The sequence below is a fragment of the Synchiropus splendidus genome, chromosome 2, assembly GCF_027744825.2.
Source record: "Synchiropus splendidus isolate RoL2022-P1 chromosome 2, RoL_Sspl_1.0, whole genome shotgun sequence".
In the NCBI taxonomy this organism is placed as follows: domain Eukaryota; kingdom Metazoa; phylum Chordata; class Actinopteri; order Syngnathiformes; family Callionymidae; genus Synchiropus; species Synchiropus splendidus.
The window spans coordinates 22,343,386-22,365,853 of record NC_071335.1 but is presented as its reverse complement, the minus strand read 5'-3'; the positions used below and the strand labels follow the sequence as shown (position 1 = coordinate 22,365,853).

The window sequence follows — 22,468 nt, the reverse complement described above, 5'->3', positions numbered from 1 at the left end:
GCCTTGATATCACACGTCTGACTCAAGTCAAAGCCTGTCAGCTGACCCTCCTGTATTTCTGAGGGCAAATCATTTTCCGACAGCTTCTGTAGGGGTTCGGTGGCTGAGCTGGATTACATGGTTTCGGCGGGCGCTCGGTGGACTCGCCTTTTATACATCAATCACCAGAAGGGAGCAGAAAAGAATCTGACAACCCAGGATGAGCGGACGGTCGTGGCTCAGGTGAGAGGGGTCAGTAGGGATGTTGTTGATGGTGCCGTCTTTTTTGGGGGTCCATTTCATAACCTGGCATATGAGGTTTCATGAAACAGTGTCCTGATTCCATTGTGTCAGGACATTTGGACTTTACCAAAACATCAAAAGGGAACACGAAGGACAAAGAACACAACGCCCTACGTGGCCATGGTCTCTGAGAAACACCGAAGAATCTTTGAACATGAAGTCTGGGTTCAGTTCAAACCATGTAACACCTTCAGACAGAAACTTGTCCATTCCAAGGACAAAATGCCTCACCACAAAAGGAGTGATGTGGTTTATGCAGTGCAGCCAAGAGTGTCCAGACCTTTACATTGGCGAAACTAAACAACCTCTCCACAAACAAATGGCCCAACACAGGAGAGCCAACTCCTCTGGACATGACTCAGCAGTCCATTTACATCTAGAGGTCAAGAAACACAAGACAGTGACATCCGCATTTTGGCAAAGGAAGACCGATGGTTTGAAAGAGGAGTAAAAGAGGCCATTTTTGTGGTGGAGGACTGAGACAGCATCTTTCATTATCATACAAAGGAGGCAAAACGTCTTCTTTGACGATCACTAGTGCAGTCGACCTGACTCAAACCATTGCTTCGCGATGATCCGGATAACCGAGCACTCTCACAAACACTGTTTCATGAAGCCTCATCAGAGTATCACCAGATATACCTGTGGTCAGGGAGAAGTTGGATAAATAGAATAAAGAGAGCATTTCCACTTTCTCAGCGAAGAAGTGTGTCACCCGGTTCTTTGGCAGGTGGCCGGGACATCGATGGAGGGCCATGTGGTATCCTGAGCATCTGGGTGAAAGATTATCTCCCCACACTGACTGGTATTGTCCCGGAATACACTTGCTGTCAACCTACACAATACTCTACACGATTGGCAACATAAACCATGCATTGATGTCAGGTTTGCTAAACTCGTTGGGCATTAAATTATTTGGCAACCAGCATCGAGCCTGCAGTAATAAACTTGGCTGCCAGGTTCACACTCAAGTTTTATTTTTGTCATTGTCTCAAAACTCGGTTAAAGCACAAAACTTTTGAACACAACCATTTTCACAATATTGTGTCTTGACTTGACTTTATACTTTTTGGACTATTGTGTCTATTTTCCCCTTTTGTCCAGTGAAAACAGTGAAAAAGAAGAAAAGAAAAAAAGCTCAAATCCTATCCACATCTTTTTTATGTTCATATACTTACTAACACATTCACAATTTTAATTTTTTAGAATGACTTGCTTCACTCCCTATTATTTTCTTATCATTAAAATGCGGCTGTAATATTGTTTTCCTTATTTTTAAGTGTATGGATACTTGTCATCTTCATTTGAGATCGATTTATTGATGTATTTTCAGGTGTCTTCATATTCATAGCCATTTAAATAGTAAGCCAGGTTGTTCCTGTTTGGTGCCCCTCATATCCAGCCACTTTGAGTAACAGGAAGAGACACCCCAAGGAGTCCATCTCAAAGACTCACAGAGGACAACTTCACTCAACCAATGAATCTAACATTATGCAGGAAAAGAAGGGCCAAGAAAAACCTGATGAAATTTGACTTGTCCATGTGTCTGTTTAGGGCAGCCACACGTCTAATAGTTTATCTGCCATTTTCTCTGCCAACTCTGACTCAACCTCCCTGATATTGATAATAAAGATGGTGTGATGAAAACAGTGGTTTCACAGAGCCAGCTCTGCTCTGACACAGTCCTCTGTCATCTGTTTTAGACTGTTTATGCTGCGCACCGCATTCATCTTCTGTCTCCCAACTCTGACTCATTTATGGATTAAACAGCTCCATCAATCACCTCCTTGACAGTAAGAGGACAAGACGTATTTCCAAACAGCATAATAATCTCTGATCCAATGTGAACAAAGTCACTCCAGACAACTGAGTCTTCAGTGATTCAGATTTCTTCATAATTGTTTGATAAATGGGCTCAGTCCTTCCACTCTCACTCTCAGTCTTTGGAAGGCTCTGCGCTTCTCTGCGTCGATGGGAACTATTAGATTGATGCCTCCCTCAAGTGGCACAGACAGGTGTTAATATAATCTCCTCTCCTCCTTCCTCTTTCTAATTATGTGATGCCATCTGCTTAGGTGAGCAGCAGCAGCGCGAGCTCAGCCCCTCGCCCACTGTCTTCTCGCATCTCAGCAGGAAAATCTCAGCTTGATGGGGTCACTGCTGCATCACCAGAGGACAACCTGGGAACCAACTCACCGTCCAGGACGGGACCTTGTCTCTGCTTCCTATTGTACACTGTAACGCCTCTCTGAATATTTGAAGTTAACATGCTGTCACCGCTCAAACAGCAGTTTCTTGCTCAGACCTCGGCATTGTCTCGTTCAGAGGCCAACAATTTTTTGTTTTGTACTGGGGTGCAACCGTATTTTTTTTCTTTATCATCTTTATTTTTGATGCACATCAGAATGAGTCTCAATTTGAGTGTTAAATCGATTACTGTGTTTAGCAAGCCTGATCATTGTGCCGTGTTTCACTCCAGGCTTTAGAGGCTTGAAGGGAAATGTGTGAAACATTATTTTGCTATGTTACGACATGTATCGACTTGAGGTTTGGGCCTTTTTGAAAGGCAATTGTGACTGTTCCTGGTTTGTCATATTCATCAATTAAACTGACACATAAAACTTCCTCCCCCTCTCCAAAAATATATGTGAATCCATAAACACAAATCTTTATTACCTTACATGTATAAGTTGTTTTGTTTTTGTTCACTTTTTCAAATTCATGCTCACTTTACGTACAAAATTGTACCCTTCTGCTTCATACGATGTTACCGTCTCCGAACACATGCTTTCATGTATTCTTTACTTTGGTATTGCTCTCCACTAGTACATCCACCAGGGGGAGCAGCCCACAGTCAAAACTTCATGACAAACTCCAAAACAAACAAGGCGACTGTGTATTGATAATGTAGCTCTTACACAAGAGGGAAACAGAGGCAGCATTGTAGGTGGTGGCGATTGGTGAGGTCACTAAATATATTGCAACTGGTGGATGAAGAATCTCTGCCAAGCTTTGTGGAAATGCGCAGAAATACAGAGGAAATCAAGGCAGAAGGCTCAGTTCGTAGCAGGATCTGTACGTAGTGTTGAGCATAAACGGGACTTAAATCTGTTCCCCCATTATTTACATGTTTTTGTTAGTTAGTTGTGTGACTCCCCGTCTTCTCACCAGTCATTTGTCACTTCTGGGATTATAAAACGGATTCCAAAAGTACTCACTGTGCACGTCCCCTCTTTGTTTGGTGACCTCTCTCTGGATGACATTGTCCACCGACGTGACAGGCGGAGGTGTCTGCGCTCGCCAGGTCGGCGTCACTAGTCTCGGAGGGACGTAGGGTTTGCGTGTGGGCAACTGTGGCTTCCTGGTTGGGACTTGCGGCTTCAGTTTGGGTGCTGGCGTCCTCCTGTTTGGAGGCGAAGGTGCTTTCGTGGTTGTTGGTTTAGTAACAATGGGGAAGATTCTCCTCTGAGTCACCGGCGGCCGAACGGTGGCGGGGCTTCTGGTCTGCTCCGTGCCGGGGATGTGATTGTGATGATTTGCAGGCAGCTGGCCCGGTCTCGGAGGATCGATAACCACCTTCGGAATGGCTGTAACAATAAGAGAATGCAGATGGAGCATAGACATATCAGCACTTGCCAGTTAATGAGCCATAGAACTGGCGAAAAAAAACTGCAATGATGAGTTTTGCAGTGCCGCAGATGGATATCTCCAGGTATCTATTAAGTAAATGTTTGAATCTTCACACCAACAAACGACACTCTCACATAAAAAAAAACAGTCAGGAGCCAATTAAACTCTTATAGTCTCATGATCACTTCGCATAGAGTTTGGAATATTCCCACAATGCCAGTTAGTTATACTTGCTGTGCATTAAGGGACAGCTCTCAGGAGGGTGGACTACTCCAGACACTCCAATATCGGGTTACAACATACACCTAATTGGTGAGTTTACATTTTCCTTTGATCTGCTAGAGCACTGAAGTACAAGTGAGATTTGTTAACTCTGTCTTCCTCTCGCAAAAGCTGCATCCGTTTAATCGTCAACGTCCATATGTTCCAGCCCCGTGAGCTGCTGTGCTGAGAACTCCAAGATCATCAACGCTCAGCTGTGAGTACACAACCAAGCTAACAAGTCTTCTGTTAGCCTCTTGCTCTCCTTAGACATTAAGCTGGGAAGATTCCAAACTTCTGTTGAGTAAAACTCATATCTTCAGAGTAAGCCTCACAAGCTTGACCTGAATCCAGTCCATCCATCCATCTTCTACCATCTATCTGGTACAGCAGCATAAGCTAAGAGACTTTTCCAGTCCCTAGAAACCTCCTCCAGCTCTTCTCGGGAGGATACAGAGGTGCTCCAAGGCCAACCAAGAGCTATATTTTCCCACATGTCTCCCGTCTGCCCGCGGGCCTCCACCCAGTTGGGCTAACCCGGTCCAAGAGCATCCTAAAAAGATGCTCTAACCACCACTGTACTCCCAGTTATCCAGCAGCTCAAGCACCCCCTTACTCAGAATTAGACTTGTAGACTTGAGACTAGTTTTGAAGTTGGTCTCCTTCTTGTCACCAGGGCCGGTATTAGCTATGGGCAATGTGGGCGACCGCTCACCGCAGGGCGATCGTGGCTTCAGTGAGAGCCGTCACGCCTTCAGATGAAATTTCACATGATCAAACCTATTAAAATGAAATGGAAACATCAAAATATGTGGAAGATAAACAACACATCATTCGGGTGGATACGATCATGGTAGTTTTCGGCGTGTTCTTAACGGAAAACCCAGTAAAGAAACATCATAACAACTGAAGTCTTGCCAAGACCACCTCTGCTTGCCCTTGTCCCAAGTCTGTCCGGTATCAATCTTGTCTTGGTCTCGACTGAGGTCGTCTTGACTACTTGTCCACGGAGGACCGCGACTGTCTTTCAAACGTCAACATGTGAAGCAAAGCGGACATTGACATTTGTTTTCTTTCCAGCTCCCAGGAACAGTCCGGCACAGCATCCTCATGCAGTCTGTCGACCTCCGACTGAGTCCTCTAAAAAATTCCCATGTACTGACACATCAGTCTGCCTTTAACACTTCTCTATTCTCCCCCTCTGAACACTGTTGAATTCCACCACCAGTCTCTCACTGGCCCATCAGTGACCCATCTTTGCACTGGTTGTGCCAGAGTCACAAAGCAATGGCTCCTCTCCCATACATGCAGCAACTGCTGGCCACATATGACTTATCGTGTGGGTGGAGTGCTTTTTTCATCGAGCTAACATGTGTGAGGAATGAACCCTGACAACGCCGAGTTGTTTGAACTTGGTCATTGCCTTCTCGGGTTGCAGACGACTTTGACACCTGATACACATACTGTATTGGATATTGCCATTGGACTCCCTGGCCGACGGGTCGTACCCTTCAGGGCTTGGCTGGAGGCTGAATAATTTCTGGAGCGATCCCAGCCAGAGTGCATCCAGCTGCCTCTCACACCCGTCGTGTCCGCTAAATTAAATAGTGCTGTCGACCAAGATGATGATGCTTGAACTGCACACTCTCAGCAGAGAGCTCATCTGAGAAACAGTGTCTAGCTACCGTCATAACAGTGTCCACATGTGGCGCTAAAATACACAGATGAGGACCTCCAAGTCTCAGAGGTCATGGTTCTCACGACTGAATGAGTTAGAAGCAGCAGAGCTGAAGATGCTCAGCCACTCTTTGGGCTTGAAGAGGAAGGACAACATTAGAAAGTATATCAAAGGGACAGATCATGTAGAAAGATTTGGAGACAAAGTTAGACTTGGGGACAGGAGAAACTGGGAACATGCTGGACGAAGGATGTTAGAAGTGAAGTGCCAGGCAAAAGAAGGAGCGGAGGAGAACCAGTGAGGTGGATGGATGTGACAAAGGAGGAGAGGTGTGACTACAGAGGACGCACAAGACAACAATCCAACTCCAGATGAAGAAGAGACAACCACATCTTTGAACCCCAGACTCCTTCGTCTTCAGGGAGGCAGCAAAACAAGAAATTATTTTGACACAAACCAAATAAATGATTCCAGAAACTGCCTGCTTTAATTATTTTCCTCTTGGTTTTGTGGTTTAGAGGGTAATGATGTGATTAAATCACGACTCCGAAGTGAGGTTTGTTACGTATATAATTCCAATGTTGTATGTTTGAAAGAAGGCTATGTAAACACTCCACATTAGAATTTAATGGGAAGCCCATCCTTCTACACTTGCTGAACTTGGACACGTTCACTTCTCTAAAATGATTAACAGCTGCCTGGATCATGAGGAATATGGCCGGAGACTCAGAAACATCTGTGTGACTTCAACACCTTCCAGACACAAACTGAGTTGGACAGGAGGCCAAACTACATCACCTTCTATCTATCCATCTATCTATCTATCTATCCATCTATCCATCTATCCATCTATCTATCTATCTATCTATCTATCTATCTATCTATCTATCTATCTATCTATCTATCCATCTATCCATCTATCTATCTATCTATCTATCTATCTATCTATCTATCTATCTATCTATCTATCTATCTGTCTGCCTGTCTGTCTGTCTGTCTGTCTGTCTATTTCAATTCAATATCGAGGCAGAATTCACTCACATGCACTTTGCACATAAATATTTTTCTTGGCTCAATAATTTCCTCAAAGCTTTGCTTTATTTTCATGAGTTAAAATCACAGGCTGTCAAACATATAATGTGCAGCTCTGTTAATGTGCGGCGTTTAATTAAACTCAAGTTTCGGCTTGTCTCTGCTGCTTTTTCCGCCAATATGAATGTGACGCTCGGTTCTTTGTAGGAAAGCGAAGCCTGGCGATGGAGGTTTGTGTCTTGAGCTCACCTTTGCACTCGTGGCCCGTCCCCCGGTATCCCTCCCTGCATTTGCACTTGAATGAGCCCGGCGTGTTGTAGCAGGAGGCGAACTTGCTGCACCGACTCTGATCTAAAGCACACTCATCCACGTCTGAAAGAGAGTGGAAACATTCAGCTGCTGGGAGAAGTTTGAAGCAGCAGCAGATAACAGATGAATAGATACAGGTAATTGCTCACACTCTGTCACTCGAGCGCAGATAAAGGATGTTGATTTGGTGATCTGATGTGTTTTTGCTTTGAGTTTAGCAGAGTGGTGACCTGAATAAACCTGTCACAACTTTATGACCGGAATAAAATGAAAATAATGGCTCATTATGTTAAAGAAAAAAACAAATATAGAAAAAAAAAAGACGTTAAAAATAGAGGCAAATTTTGAGTTGTTTTTGGAGAGGAGGAGTTACATGGGGTCACATTTTCTGTATCACAAAGATTTAATGAGGTTTAAAATAAATGTAACATGAATTACAACATATCTGGAATATTTATAAAAAATATAAAATATATCATAAAAATGTAAGGAGAAAATAAAAACTAAATATGAAATATCATTGAAACAGGCAAAAAATATTACAAAAAAACATAAACCAACTAAGCGACAAATGTGCTTGTAATGCTTAAAATCAGATCAAACTCATCCTATTTCTTAAGGCCAATGTCTTCTTTGTGTCTCAATAGAGCCACGTTTCGGATAGTAACACTGCCCCGCCCCCCACAGTTTCCGATTCCGAACTTTGTGAAAACTGTTGTGTATTCCGAATGAATAAATCATTACGGATCGCCCCTCTGGCCCGTGTGTGGGCTGGGCTTGACCTCACCTGAGCACTGGTACTTCCCGTTGATGTACTGCAGGTCGAAGCCTTCGTGACACTTGCAGATGTAGCTTCCAAAAGTATTGATGCATTTCCTGAACCTGGGACACACAGCGATTCCCGTCGCACACTCATCCACATCTACAGGCGGAAGAGCGGTCGGTTATTGCGGCGACAATATATTCATGACATTAAAGTTTGATCTCAGTTGGAAATACATTCAACAATAAAAAGTTAAATACAAAACTAGGCATATTTTATTCACACTCGACTCCTTCACCTTGTTATTATGAATTTATCAGTGTTATACATAATGCATTCCACGCCGTGAGCAGAAAACAATGGAGCTTGGCTTGTTTTATTATTTAAAAGTGGCCTGGCTGGTCACCTCTGCAAGACGCGCTGCGTTTAATATTCAGTCACGGCGGGTGAAAATTATTTATTACTTGCCCTGTAAAGAGCCCTGAAGTCACATATGTTTCAGAAGAGTATAGAGGGAGACGTGAACCCGCTCTAGCGTGAATACAAAACAGTTTATGCTGAGTTGAACAGGCTATTGACTGGAAAAAATCTATTGCATTTTGACATGGTAAATACAGTAAGCTGTATTTTATTTAAAACGGTATTATTTCATGTGTATTAAATCAACAAAAACTGCAAAATGATGAATCACAATTTGTGCTTGCATGCTATTAATTAAAAGGCATTGCTTGTATATGTATGCAGACATTTAACAAGACAAGTGAGATGAAAGGATGTTCGGACCAGTGGGAGGGAAACGTAGCTTCCTCTCTGTCATCATTTTTTGACTGATGCCCGTCCCTTCTTTTAAAAATTCCACCCCGCATTAGTCAGTCACTTAAGTGGCACAACAGATGCACACGAGTGCGGAGCAGCCTGTGATTAAAACTGACAGAAGAACCGACTCGTGAAAAACGCAATTTGAACAAAGCAGAAAACACCAATAAAGAAGATGGATCCTCTGTTCACGTTTGAAGCCAAGGGAAGTGCTATGTGATTTATAAGAACTGAAGTGAACCGCTTGTCTCTCGCAACAGGAAATTCTTTCTGGTTCTGAATAACGCGATTTCTCCTGAATCTGGATAAATGCTTACACTTGTGTCTATGCTTCTCAATAGGGCTTCGCCTAGACCAAACCTAACCTGACCCTAGAGATTGGTAGGTGAGGTTTCATGATGTCATGTGTCATTTCTCTTGTGCTTTTGTTTTGTTTTATTTTTTTCTTGTGTGTCGTTTCCTCTTCCCTCTCTTCCTTGAGCTTCACAGCAGCGCAGCTGGATTCCATTTCACTGATCAGACTCCACTCATTTCTACACCTGGTTTCCAGTCTGCGCTGCCAGATGGTTCCTTCGCATCCTCATGGTAAACTCTCTCTCGACCCTCTGTTTACTCGTGCTCCTGTTGTATATTTCTAAATTCCGGGTGTGCTTGATCTTCCATCTGCCTCCTCCTTAGTTTGTTGTCCTCGCACAGTTTTCTTTTTCTCGCTTCTCACTGTTTGATTGTCTGTGAGTTCTGTATAGCTCACCTTTTGCTTTCCTCTCGTCATGGTTATTTCCTTGTGTGTGTGTGAGTGAGTGAGTGAGTGAGTGTGTGTGTGTGTTTGTGTACGTGTAGAACCACCGCTGAGCGCTTTCTGTTATTTGCACCTCGTGAGTTAATATCCGAGTGCGTTTGCGTTGTCCCCGTTAGTTCGCCTCTTTTCTGTTTCAAGTTTTTCCCCTCCCTTCGTACCCGTTCCGTGTTCTGGTGTCGGAGCCCTTGGTTCAGCGTTCCTGTACGTCCTTTGTGTTCTCGCGTAATTGTGAAAAAACCTTGCTAAATCTACCCTTGAAATGAGGACACTGTTTCATCAACCCTGCAGTACTGTTTCATGATACCTACCCATCACAATCTGACAGTAACCTACTAGCCCTCACCAATCACAGATGCCAGACGCAAGGTGCCAAAGATGTGGCAGAAGTAGAAGAAGTATTTTTGCAGTTACAATTCATAGGATTTTTATTATTTTATTTTCCACTGATTGAAAAAAAGGCTTGGCTGAACCGGACCCGAGTGCAAATGTTACAGGACTATAACATTCCATTTCCAGTTGCTTGTGCAACAGAGTGGCAACACGCAGCTCTGAGTTTCCCAGCCTGTGGAGATAAATAAAGACCGTGACATACCCACACAGGTTCTTCCATCAGGGGCCAGCTGTAGTCCTGGCGACGGACATTGACATCGGACCTCTCCTTTCAGCACCTCGCAGCCGTACTGGCAGTTGGCCATGCCACAAGTGCGGGCGTCTGATGGTCACAGAGGAAGCAGCACACACATTAACACATGCTGGAGCCACCAGGGAGGTGAGTGTTGGGAGAGTTGCTCACTCCCCAACACATAAACGTTCCCGCTTCATGCTGAGCCCCTGCAACTGGACCTCTGTTGTTAGAGCCACGATAACAAAAGTGTCGTTTTTAAATTCCTGCTGTGCACTTGCTCGGCTCCTATAATCCGCTCTCACTTTCTTATTACCTTCCTCAACCATAACACGCTTAATCCAGCTGAAATATTTCAGTGATACTTGGTGATACTTCCCTCACAAAATAGTTTATGCACACACATTTGTGTTTTTCATTTATGTTCTGTCAATAATTAACATACAGATAATTAATTTCATTTTTTAGCCTTGCTTTCTGTCTTTATTAACTAAATGTATTTTATTTATTTTTTTATTTATCAGTATTATTTTATTTGTATTTTTTTTTCCTCATGTTTTTTTTCTTTTTTCACCCTCAGGCTCCACACAAACATATTTTTTGGATCTTTCAGTTTCATAGTGAGATTTATTTTTTAATTTCCTTTACCCGAACGGAGCTGCATTAGTATGTTCTTATAACTAGAAATATTACATGAACATTGGAGTCAGCGTTAATACATGATGAATTAAGCTAGTAGGCATTAGCAATTAGCATTAGCATTTGTATGATGTATTGTTGCAACTCAAAAACAAATGGAGACTAATATTTTAAAGAATTTCTTGCTAAGCTTGCTGTATAATTGAAAACAAAACAAAACAAAACAATTGACTTTTGAAATAAATTAAACTTGGGGGAGAGATTTTGTGTCTTTTTCACCAAAGGAAATGTAGCTTTTTACAGCGATGACTTGAGCCGTCTTGTTCTTCAGTTCAACTGTTTTCAAATGATTTTTTTTTTTTTATAGTGGGGTCGAACTTCATTAAAAAAATTTTTTTAAATTAAATAGAGGTTCAAAATCAGTTTAAATATTACACATCTGAATGATCAACTGTTGAATCAGTACACATAAGCTTGCAGTAAACGTCAAGGATTGAAAAACCCTCAGTGATGACTGAGTTATTTTGCTCTATTAATCATAGTTGTGCGTAATAAATGAGTCGAAATGTATTAAACTTAAAGTCCCAGCCTTGTTGATGCAGTAGATGTTCTGACTGGCTCGACATAACATTAACATCACTGCGTTGTTATCATTGTGATTCTACATAAGCTGACAGAAAACTCATGGTCATTCCACAGCTACAACACACTGATCCTCTCCAGCTGCCTTTGCAACCTTGCAGCCAACAACAGCGTCGGCCGCCAGAACCAAGACAAACACATTCTAACGCCGTAACTTCAGAGCCTAAAGAGGAAATTAAAAGTCAAACGTGGCTCCTTGAGACGCCGGCGGCACGGCGAGGTGGAGTCTGCTGACAAAGGCAGGCTAAGTTTGATTAAATGCAACGGCGCTCTATTGATCAAAGCTGCAGCAGCGGAGAAAAAGCAAATCAGCAAAGGTGCTTAACGCTCGGGCAGCACACACGTCAACAGCAGGAGAGTCGGCGAGTCGCAGCTGCAGAGTGCAAATTAGACATTAAGAGAGAGGGGAAATGGTTTTCTCCTGATAAAGGGAGGAGTAAGTGATATGTGGGGAAGTGGAGACAGTCATGGGGAGAGGTGCGGGAGCAAGGGGGAGATTTTACAAGGAGACATGCACAGACACCCACTTCCATTCTGAGAAACCCCTCAGGCCAAGGCTTTTAAGACCTGCACCAGCGCAGGGTGATATTTGCTTGGAAAAAGTAACAGATATTGCGAAAGGTGCGGCCCGGGGGCCATATGTGGCCCGATGCCTTTATTTTCCTGGCCCTTTTTTAGGTCAGACTAAAACTATATGAAAGCAGAACTGAAAAAACTATGATATGTTGTCAAGTGTGATGTCAGACTAAAACTATAAGTGAACTACAAGTTGTTTTTTTTTTCTCTTTTAGTCACTATCACCACTTCAGCAGTAAATACAGCATGTTCTTGTTTGAAGACTATAATTTTCTTCTATTCATTGGTCATTTTTGTCTGTTTTTCTTGTTCCTCAAAATACATTGAAGGACTACTGAAAATATATTTTGAAATAAATTGCCTTTTTATCTGGAAAGTCTGGTCCATAGTTATGTTGATTTATATTCAAATTAAATGCATATAAAAGTAAATATTTCTATAGGTTTCATGGCATATTTACACTTCTTAATATCCTTACTCACATAAATCATTTTAGGTTCATTTTGTCTTTATTGTTATTTAAGAATATATTTTGGATATTTTTTGTAGTCACTCTTTAGATGATGGCCGCTCACAAGAGTTACAGTTTCTAATGTGGCCCTTCAGGAAGTTTAATTGCCCACCTCTGCTCTTATTGATGGTAGAAGCATGAAATAAAAGATAAACAAAATATTTCAGCTGAATGTAGATGACTTCTGACGTCATTTTCTGGAGGCAGGTCTGCTCTGACCCTCGTAAAAGAGAGCAGATGGTTTTATGTGTGCGTGTCTGTGTGTGAGAAACTCACTTCCACACGTCCCATCAGGCAGCTGCATGTAGCCGTTGAGGCAGTAGCACTTGTAGCTGCCGTAGGTGTTCATGCACCTGTGTTTACAGGGCCGCGGCTTCAGCCCGCACTCATTCAAGTCTGCGGACACAAGAAGAAGACGTAAGTGGACCGGATGACAGAAGCGGGGGCCCAGAGGTGAGCAGGCCAGAGGTCCAAGGTGGAGAGGTCAGTCATGTCCGACCCCGCCTTTCCATTGAAGAGCGGCTTTGTGGTGGAGTGGCTGGCGGAGGGAGGGCCGCCTTTAAAGCCGGGAAATGTCCCGGCAAGCCTGCAATTCATGCCCCTCCGACGGTTTAACAGGAAGCCTGTGTCAACTGTCAACTCACCCATTACCTGCATGTGAGGAAAGGTACTATTATCCTCTGACTCACAGCGGTGTCAGGAGACACTTGCAGCAGATTCACTTCAAGAGTTAGACAAGGTGAAGGAATGACTGCCCCGGTGTGTGTAAAATTAGGAAGTCAGCCTCTGACTCCAGACGGACAGGATCTCGTGAGAGTTTGCACACAGAGTTTAATTTCACAATTCTGACTTGCAAAAGAGGGACCATTTCAAGCTGCATGTCTTTATCTGGCTGCTACTTGTGAGGTGGGGCAGCATATTTAACAACAAATCTCATCGTAACACAACATGGGATGCAAGGTTGGGAATGCAGCTATTTGGGGAGACAGCTTCATGAAAGAGTTCTATCCATCGAAATGCTTCTGATCAGGGTTTAGTGGAAGATATTCACCACCAAGAGTGACATCTGCAGGACTGAGACACAATAACCAAATCTATCTGCTGGACCTTGAGTTGTTCCAAGATATTCAGAGAGCTGAGTCAGCATTCGGACCATCCATTGAGTCTAAACACCTGTTTGGAGAATTCCAGGTTGCAGCTTTGCAAACTGAGAACACATAGGAATCAGTTGGAATCAGACTGTTTTGAGTTTAAAAGTCCCAACATGAGAGTGAAAGCGTTTTTGGGCAGTCAGGAGCCGGGTTTCTTTCACCAAACCTTCTGGGTGATGCTGCTCCCTATAGCGTTGACAAGGCTCTCCATCACTCAGCTACTTCTCTATTGTATTTTTTGCCCATTTTATTTCTTTATTTCTTTCATCTCTGATGAGTTAAATCCCGAACAAATTGGGTCTTTTGTCTCTGCAAAACCACCATGTGCATGCAACCCTGGTGCTCCTTAATGAACTGTATTGCACCGATGGGAATAACCAGAACCAAACTCAGGAGCAAAATAAGAGTGTGAAAACACAGTGAGCAGATACAATACATGAGATGCAAACATGTACATTGATGTTTTAAACTGCTCTCACGGACCAGTACAGACCTCAGTTTAACAGAACTGGAGCTCTCTGTCAACTGGTTCATGGTTCAGGTGTCACAGGGTTCATGACTGTTCCAGAGCAGGCAGCACGACTCATTCCTGTTTCTCTGATGCTACATCACAGAGCTGAACTCTAAATGACAGTTACTCAAGTTCCCTTGTCATTTGTGCAACACAGTAAACTGATGAAGATGTTTAAAAACATCCTCTTTGATCCTGGTTTGACTCTTTAAAAACCAACAATTGTTACCAAACTGTTTCAATGAGTCATATCATGAACGCAATTGCTATAATCCAAAAATCTATTGATACGAATTGACCAGTTTCTCTTCTTATTTTCCCCACTCAGTATCGATACGGAACCGAATCATTGAGCAGCAGTATCCCTCCATTTTCAGCCCTAACCCAGACAAACATATTTCAATAAAACCTCTTGTGGGGACTCGGCTTTAACTCCGTCTCTAGTCTCGACTCCAACACTTCACACAAGATGCAGCTTTAGCATGATAATGTTGCGAGTCCCGTCTCAACAATAAGAAACGCTGCAGCGTTAACAAGAAAGACGAACCCCCCCGACGGCACTCCTCGACATTTTTACCCGTCAACAAGACGCCTCTAGACAACCTGCCTCATTGTTAATGAATGTTATGTTTACCATCAAGCTGCCTCAAACATTCACCTTCCTCGCGCTGACGCTTTGTTTACTGCAGCTCTGTGTTGACGCGGATCAATTAGCAGAAATGCCAGTCTCCTCCCGGGGACTGTGGGTGGACGGTCACCGAAGGGCACATTCAAATAGATTCTCTATTTTGCTGACAAAAATTGTGTCTCCTTACACGCTCGCTGTGATGGTGACTGACGTCCACTTTATCATCCTCGACCTTGCTGTGATAGTGAAGAATTTGGACTCCCTTTTATGTGGAAATAAAATACCTCCTCCGTGTATACAAATACCGTAGATAGCCAAATGATCTTCATATAAACGGAAATCCATCACTGAAATGCTGTCTGTAACCAGGAGTCATGGACGTCTCTACATATGCTCCGAAGCTTAGAAGCCGACTCGTAGCTAAGCTCCATGATAATCCACTGCCATTAGCATGAGCTATAAAACGCCGCCTTGTTCCTGGGTTACAACACTGTCATCATAAACATGAACCATCTCACTGTATGAATTCAAAGGGCCTTTTTGGGAGAAGGATGCTTCACTCCTGCATTTAGCAGATAGCAGGGATTACTTCAGAAGAATGAGGGCCTGAATATTCACCACCTCAACAGTGAACTGCTGGATGCACTGGCATGATGGTTTGAGGTATTGGTAAGTGATATGTTGGGCTCAAAAAGCATTTTTATTGTGCTTAAACAACCTGTACTCTGTTCATTTCTTGTGAGCTGTTTAATCTGACTTTTATAAATGACTGCAGTGTACGACCTCCAACCTCATTGAATTGGAGATGCCTTTTTCCACTGTATTTAAAGGCGGTGCACTATATGGGCCATGTTGGCTTTTTAAGTAAGCTTAGCATTTCGATCACAGTCTTTGACCACTAACAATGAGAGTGTCTAAAAGCCCATTTCTGCTCATTGTCGCGAATGTATCTGGATACGGACGGAGCCTTCTGTACGTGCTCTGCGTTCATTTTCGTCCGTATTTATGAATGTTTCCACAAAGCTTACGGATACTGCCAAATGGAGCAGTACCACTGGGAACTTTAGGGGGCAGTGTTGCTGTTGGTACCCAACACGTAGCTCAATGACACACAAAGAAGACATAACAATCGCAGAAATTCATCCTCACCAACCACCACCTCCTACAGTGCTGCCTCCATTTCCACTTTTGTGCAACAGGTACGTGATCAATACGCAGTCACCATGTCTGTTTTGGAGTTTGTTTTGACTCTGGGCTGCTCCCCATGGTGGATATAACGGTGAACAGCAAGACCAAAGTAAAGAACGCAGGAAGTCATCGGTGACGGTAACATGAAACGGACGGGTATAATTTCTTATGTAAAATGAACACAAATGGTAGTTTAGAGAAGCCATGTCCTTCCATCTGCCCCCATATTTAAATGTGCTGTGCAGTGAAAGCATTCCATTAACGTTGGATGGAAGAACCACATCTTGAATGCTTCTGTCAAACCTGGGAGTCAGGACTCTCCCTTCCAGACAGGGTGAGAAGCTCATCTGGGTGGTAGAATCTTGTCCAGCAGGGAGGAATCCCGTGGTCTGGCCTGTGACACATTAGAAGCTAAATATTTACATCTTGTCCCAAAGCGCTGCTGCAGGTTTCTGGGGCTTCATTGGAGCTCCTGCACCTTCTCACCCCAAGGGAAACCAATCTAATGAATTCAGAGGAAGTGCATCAACTAGGAAACTGAGAACCCCATTGCAATTCTCCGTGTCTGCAGTGACTTGAGATCCTGTCTCTGAAAAAGCCCCAGACAGGATGTGTGACATGGTTCATTAAAGACGGCCGTGGCCACCTCAAACACTGGTTTGATTTCATTAGAGTGCAAAACTAGGAAGCCGAGCAGCTCATTATTCCTGGGTTCCCACCCATAATCTCCTCCATCCTCGCCACTCACAATGAGCTTGATGTTATTCCCATGGTTCCCTGGCATGCATTCATTACACTTCCCTCATTACCACCCGTAGCAACACTGGTCACTGTCGCTGGAACAGTGTCTGCTGCACCGATAAAAAAGAAACATGCAAATTTGAATGAGAGCAGCTGACATTCAATAATAGGCAACAACAGCGGCACATGCCAGACAAGCCTCGATCAGCTTCTTTTGGGAAACAGAGAAAAAGCAATGAAAGAAATACGAGCAGGAACTCCACATGACTTGGCCCCAGGACGACAGCGTTGGGCGCAGAGCTAAAAAGTCCCGCTGGGCTGCTAGCTGTGCGCTAAAAGCACTGCTGAAGTGATGCAAAGTCAAGTAATTTATTGGGCCAGATCCACTGAGGTATGTTATGCTGCGGTCCTTACACACCCCACTGACAGAGAGATCTTTTGACGAACTTTGGGCCGACTCAGGGGTGGGATGAGCAAGTCAAGAACGATCATTGGAGGAAGGAAGGAGGACCGTTTCATCAGAAAGTGGAAGCGCTCGAGACAGACGAGGCAGCCTGCGCTGTGGAACTGCAGCGTGAGAAAAAAAGGATAATTCAACTGTTGCATGCTCAGCATTCACGTTGGTATCTCTTAGAGTCCCATTTCTCACCCTAGCACTAAACACTAGCACTTGGTTTTGAGTGCCCTCCACTATGAAGAGCCCTCGAAGTGATTGACACACACTTCATAACGTCACGCGAAAAGACCTGCCGTGCTCCTGCATATCGAGTGTTGGAGACGTTTTGGAAATGCCAGCTCCAATGTTTTTGTCACCTCTTGCATCGGCGCTGATAATCTCACTTGGTTTGGTGAACCGATGGAGAAGGAATGGGCCGCTATGTTGCGGTGATAGATCTGTTAGCGTTATGACGATGTTAACGTTAGCCTGGATGCTAGCTAACTGTTGTTTGTTAAGAAGAAATAAAAACATACTGTTGTACATACATGTTGTATTGTTTATGTTGTTGGACACGGTCGACCATTTGGGCGATACGAGAGAAAGTAAAGAAACAGAAGAGTAGTCCTTGTTACTAAAACTACCACTTGGTTTCAAGTCAGCTCCAGAGCCCCCTTGGTTTGAAGGGATCATTTCAAGTGGTGAACGGCGAGTGCCCTCGGTCTTAGGAGTATTGGGAGACACTACACTTAAAGGTGAACGCGCAAAATCCAGTGTTAGGCTCAAAAACCAATGTTAGGATGAGAAATGGTACACAACCTTAATAAAAAAAAAGTAGTCCCTTGGCAGGAGTCAGCCGGAGCAAAAGCCACGGCGAGGAAGAGCTGCTTTTGCTCCTCCGCACGGCCATGCAGCGCCATGCTCGAACCAGAGAAGTGAATCTGGAAGATGGTCTCTCTCACCCTCAGTCACTCCACCCGTCGGTCGGAGGTCCACCGGACGAAATAGGGGGAAGCGAGTGACCCACAGTGGTGGGATCAAACGGTCCAGAGCTGCTTGGTTGGAAATCATTAAGGTGGGTTTTCGGAAAGGGGGTAAAGGGTTTGATTCGGAGAGTAGGAAAATAGTAGTGGAGTAAGGGGGGAGAGAGAGAGAGTACAAAAACACCACCGATGGATTAGAACACATCTGATCACACCACATTCCTGAAAAGAGGAACATTACGCACTAAAGAGGATTATCCTTGAGAGGGTTCAACATGAGCCGATAATAAGCTTCAAGATCGAGGGCCACTTCACGTTCAGTCGCTTCCCCTTGTAAGGAAATTTAAGGTCAATTCATTCAACAAACTGTTGTGGTATTTCAACCTTTTTTATTTTAACTAAAATGTGACCGGCCACCTTCCGACCTCAAGGCTTTGCCTCCCACCTGCCTGCGACCTCCTACAGAGAGAGTCCATCAGGCCCGAATCAAACATCATCATCGTGGAGCAGAGCTAAACATCTCCCCTGCTGCTCTGACCCGTCTCACACGAGACACAAGGAGACGCTCAAAAACACTAACCTGCATTTTTTACGCATTAGCCGTGGTAATCACTGCTTCACAGGCTGGAAATGAAAACCGGAGCAAGAGTTCGAGAAAATCTACCGACATAAAACGAGAACAAAAGCGTTTCTATTTGAACTACTTGTTTAACCAGATTTGATTGAAAACCGTGGTTCTTTGAACATTCATATTCAACAGAATATTGTGATCCACTTCCTGCCCAGGCACCTTGGCACACTACCAGAACCATCCCTGGCTACCGCTCATTTGCATTCATGGATATGTCATTGTTGACTTCACCTGCGACTGGCAACAGAAAACCGAGGTCCAGGATACAGGGACGTACTTCAATCTTTACTTCTGATACAGAATTATGTACGATGTAGTTACAAAGACGAGGACGCCTCTGAATGCCACATATTTATATTGAATCAATATACTGTGGTTTCTCCTGATATTTTGTTGAATAGCCGAGGTCCAATCACGCGGCATTGTCACCCAGTCCAAGAATTGACCCGCATTGTAAAAGCATATTGCCATGTTTAACTAAGGCAGACAGGACAAATAGCTCACTCCGTAGCCTGAAAGGGAGGTTATGAACAACACGGTCTCACACTCGGGTGCTGCATAGTGATGATCATCAAGTGGATTACCAGGGGGACACAGAGGTCAGCAGCGTTCTGCGTTGCTGCATTAGTTCAATCAAACGTTTCCTGATCCGCCAAGCAGCGGTCCGTGCTCCTTCAGGCTCTTGGGATCATGACCTTCATTCATGTTGTCGTGGTGAGAGACAAACTCATGGTCACATACCTGAAGGCTCTATACCGAACACATAGCAGGCAACATCACCAGGAACATGCAAGACAGAAGGCTGTCTTCTCAGCATTGGATGCAAAAGGCCACTTGATGATTGTGAATATGTTTCGCCTTTTTGGATGAGGAACGTCCAACTCCACATCCAAAGAACCCAAACAACCATGTGCCCCATTCAGTGAGGACCAAGAGTCAATGCCCAAATGGAGACAAAATGTTCAACCAAACGTTTTTTAAATGAAAGAACTCACTATAATATCTGCCAAAATATCTAAAATATCTGCCAAAACTCAAAAGATGTTGGCAAAAGCCAACATCTTTTGAGTTTGTTCCACGGACAGGCACAACCTGTGTCGCGAACTGTCTCCTTTCAGCTGAGTCGTCGGAACGTCACATCTCATTTACCCGCCCCCCAAGTTCTATATTCAGCCTCCACGTGTTCTCCTCCCTGCTGTGCAGGGCGTCTTGAGGTTTCCACCATTTATCTCAGTTTTTGTGCCCGTGTCCAGCATCTTCAGTTCTTGGATTTTGGCATATCGAACTTCTGTTGTTTATCAAAAACTGCTGGTATTGATCCAAACTCTGCTCTTCCCGGTTTTACCTTGTGGAATACTCTAGTCTTAAGATCAATACCATTGAGCGACTCACTGGATCTAGTTTTGTTGGATTAAATTTGTAAATCAAATTGTAGTTCCTCAGCCCTACAGGGTCCAGGACCCTTGAAAACTTATCTATATTTGTAACATTTTTTTTTAATGTTCCTTGTCTACTCTAAAGTAAGTGCTCACCTGTGTGCCCTGGGCCCATTCAAGTCATACAGCTGACTCACTACTCTAGATTTTGTTTGTGTTCAATAAGCACATTTTATCTACTTTCACGTGAACAAACCAAAACCTTGTGAAATGACATGAAGCCATGTGATCAGCGGAAATATATTTATTTGTCATCAAAATGTAGATGCAAGTCATAATCATCAAATGTACTAAAAAAAAAGCACACTTGACGAAAACTGTTGGAAAATTGAAAAAAAAAACTGTATGTCATAAATAAAATTCTGAATAAAACAAATATAACATAACAAAGACTAAATATCATAAAATTTAAATCATATATTTTGTCAATGAAAGTATGACCATAGAATAAAAAAAAAAAATAAAAATTGCTCCTGAATTGGTTCTTTAATGAACAGTTTTTACAGTTGGGGTGACGCCATCACTTTCTTTATCTTTATTCTGTATTTTTTTCTTTTCAAGAACTTCTTCATAGTTGGTAACTATCGCCAATTTGCAGCTGTCAAGTCAATTCAACCAAGGGCCTCGGCCCCATGGCGAGGAATCACTGCTCTAAAGTAAGGCCCTTCATTATTACTAGTTATTATTATTACCCTAACATGAAGGAAAACACTTCACATCCACATATGAGGTAATGTTGGAGAGGATGGAAGCACAATCTTCAAAATCACACCCAGACTTTCACTGTCAGCATCATGGTTTCTCAGACAATAAACAAAAGGAGTGGAAGAAAATAAACCCGGCGGTGTGATCTCTGGGATCCTCTGAGCCGGATTCCTTTCATGCTGTTCCAACAGCAGGTTCATTCCAGCTGATTTAATTTGCTGCACATTAATCATTTTCCTGAAATGCTTGGCTCAGCAGAGGGAGCGTGACTCAAAACCGTGCCACAGATTATCACTGGAATGAGTTCATTTGTGCTCCAGGAGAATATTGACCAGGCAGAGACCCTTCATGTGCTGCAACACCGGGTTCTTGGAGAGCCCGCCACTCATCTGCCGGGGAAAGTGATGACAGTAAACTCACTGGAGGTCGGGTTACATGACTTGATATTAAAATGAAGATGAGCAACGACAGTCAATTTTATTTTATTTTATTGTTCATGATAGCACTGACCTTGGCAATAAAGTAGATTCTGATTCTCATAGTTTTCACAGCCCAGTTATTCATATTTTATTTACTGGGTTCGCGATTCAAAATGACTTGCGTTTTCTTCCTTCTCAGCTAAACAGGTGCTAATCGGATTATAGGTGTGAACACGGTTTTGTTTTGGCTCCACAGCAGATGTTAAAGTCGACCCCTGCAGCGCACACATCTGTCTCCACCTCCCACTCACAGACAGGAATGTGTCTGAGTGCTGTTGTTGAGCCGTGTCAGATTTATTTTCATTAAATATGTTGCTATATAGCAGCAAACTCTGTGTTCCCTGAACACCCAATTACAAATGAGATCCTCCATCTGTTATGTTGACAGCTTGGCCTTTAGCACCAGCAGGGTCAGACCCACCTGCAGGGCAACACCAGATAAAAGCTGCACTGGCGACGCGCCGGGAGGCTTCGCAGCACGAAGGAAGAACAATGCTGATCCGTATAATGACAGTTTTAAAAGATGGTGGAATAACATTGCTCATATTTTCATACATGAACCTCGGCCTCTTCAAAGATATTCAACTGTTGCACTGAGTTATGGCTCTACGTCATCTGTTTTTCTCACCCCATTGCATTTAATATTATGCTGTACTGTTAGATTAAATAACATTTTCACAGTCCCTGCAAATATCTTTTTTGCTGATACTGACGTTTTTGTGTATCTTTAATGTCAGTGTCTTTGTTGTCATTGGCTGCTGTGACATGTTGAATTTCTCCACTTATCTTATCTTATCTTATCTTATCTTATCTTATCTTATCTTATCTTATCTAAACTAAACTATTCTATTCTATTCTAAACTAAACTAAACTAAACTAAACTATTCTATTCTATTTTAAACTAAACTAAACTAAACTATTCTATTCTATTCTATTCTATTCTATTCTAAACTAAACTAAGATAAACTATTCTATTCTATTTTAAATTAAACTATCCTGTTCTATTCTATTCTATTCAA

General features: G+C 43.2%; 1 protein-coding gene across 5 annotated transcripts in view; it reads right to left on the bottom strand.

Annotated features, from left to right (window-relative positions):
- The window catches only part of npnta (nephronectin a), a 60,723-nt gene that overhangs the window by 8,098 nt on the left and 30,157 nt on the right, over positions 1-22,468 (bottom strand). For 3 of the 5 annotated variants that reach the window (XM_053855611.1, XM_053855612.1, XM_053855613.1), the window contains 5 exons: positions 12,837-12,956; positions 10,163-10,282; positions 7,980-8,114; positions 7,133-7,255; positions 3,501-3,869 (listed from right to left, as the gene is read on the bottom strand). In XM_053855611.1, the coding sequence (XP_053711586.1) occupies positions 3,501-3,869; positions 7,133-7,255; positions 7,980-8,114; positions 10,163-10,282; positions 12,837-12,956 (867 nt within the window). Of the gene's footprint in view, positions 1-3,500; positions 3,870-7,132; positions 7,256-7,979; positions 8,115-10,162; positions 10,283-12,836; positions 12,957-18,177; positions 18,268-22,468 lie in introns of all 5 variants that reach the window. The other 2 variants (XM_053855609.1, XM_053855610.1) reach the window with 1 other exon arrangement.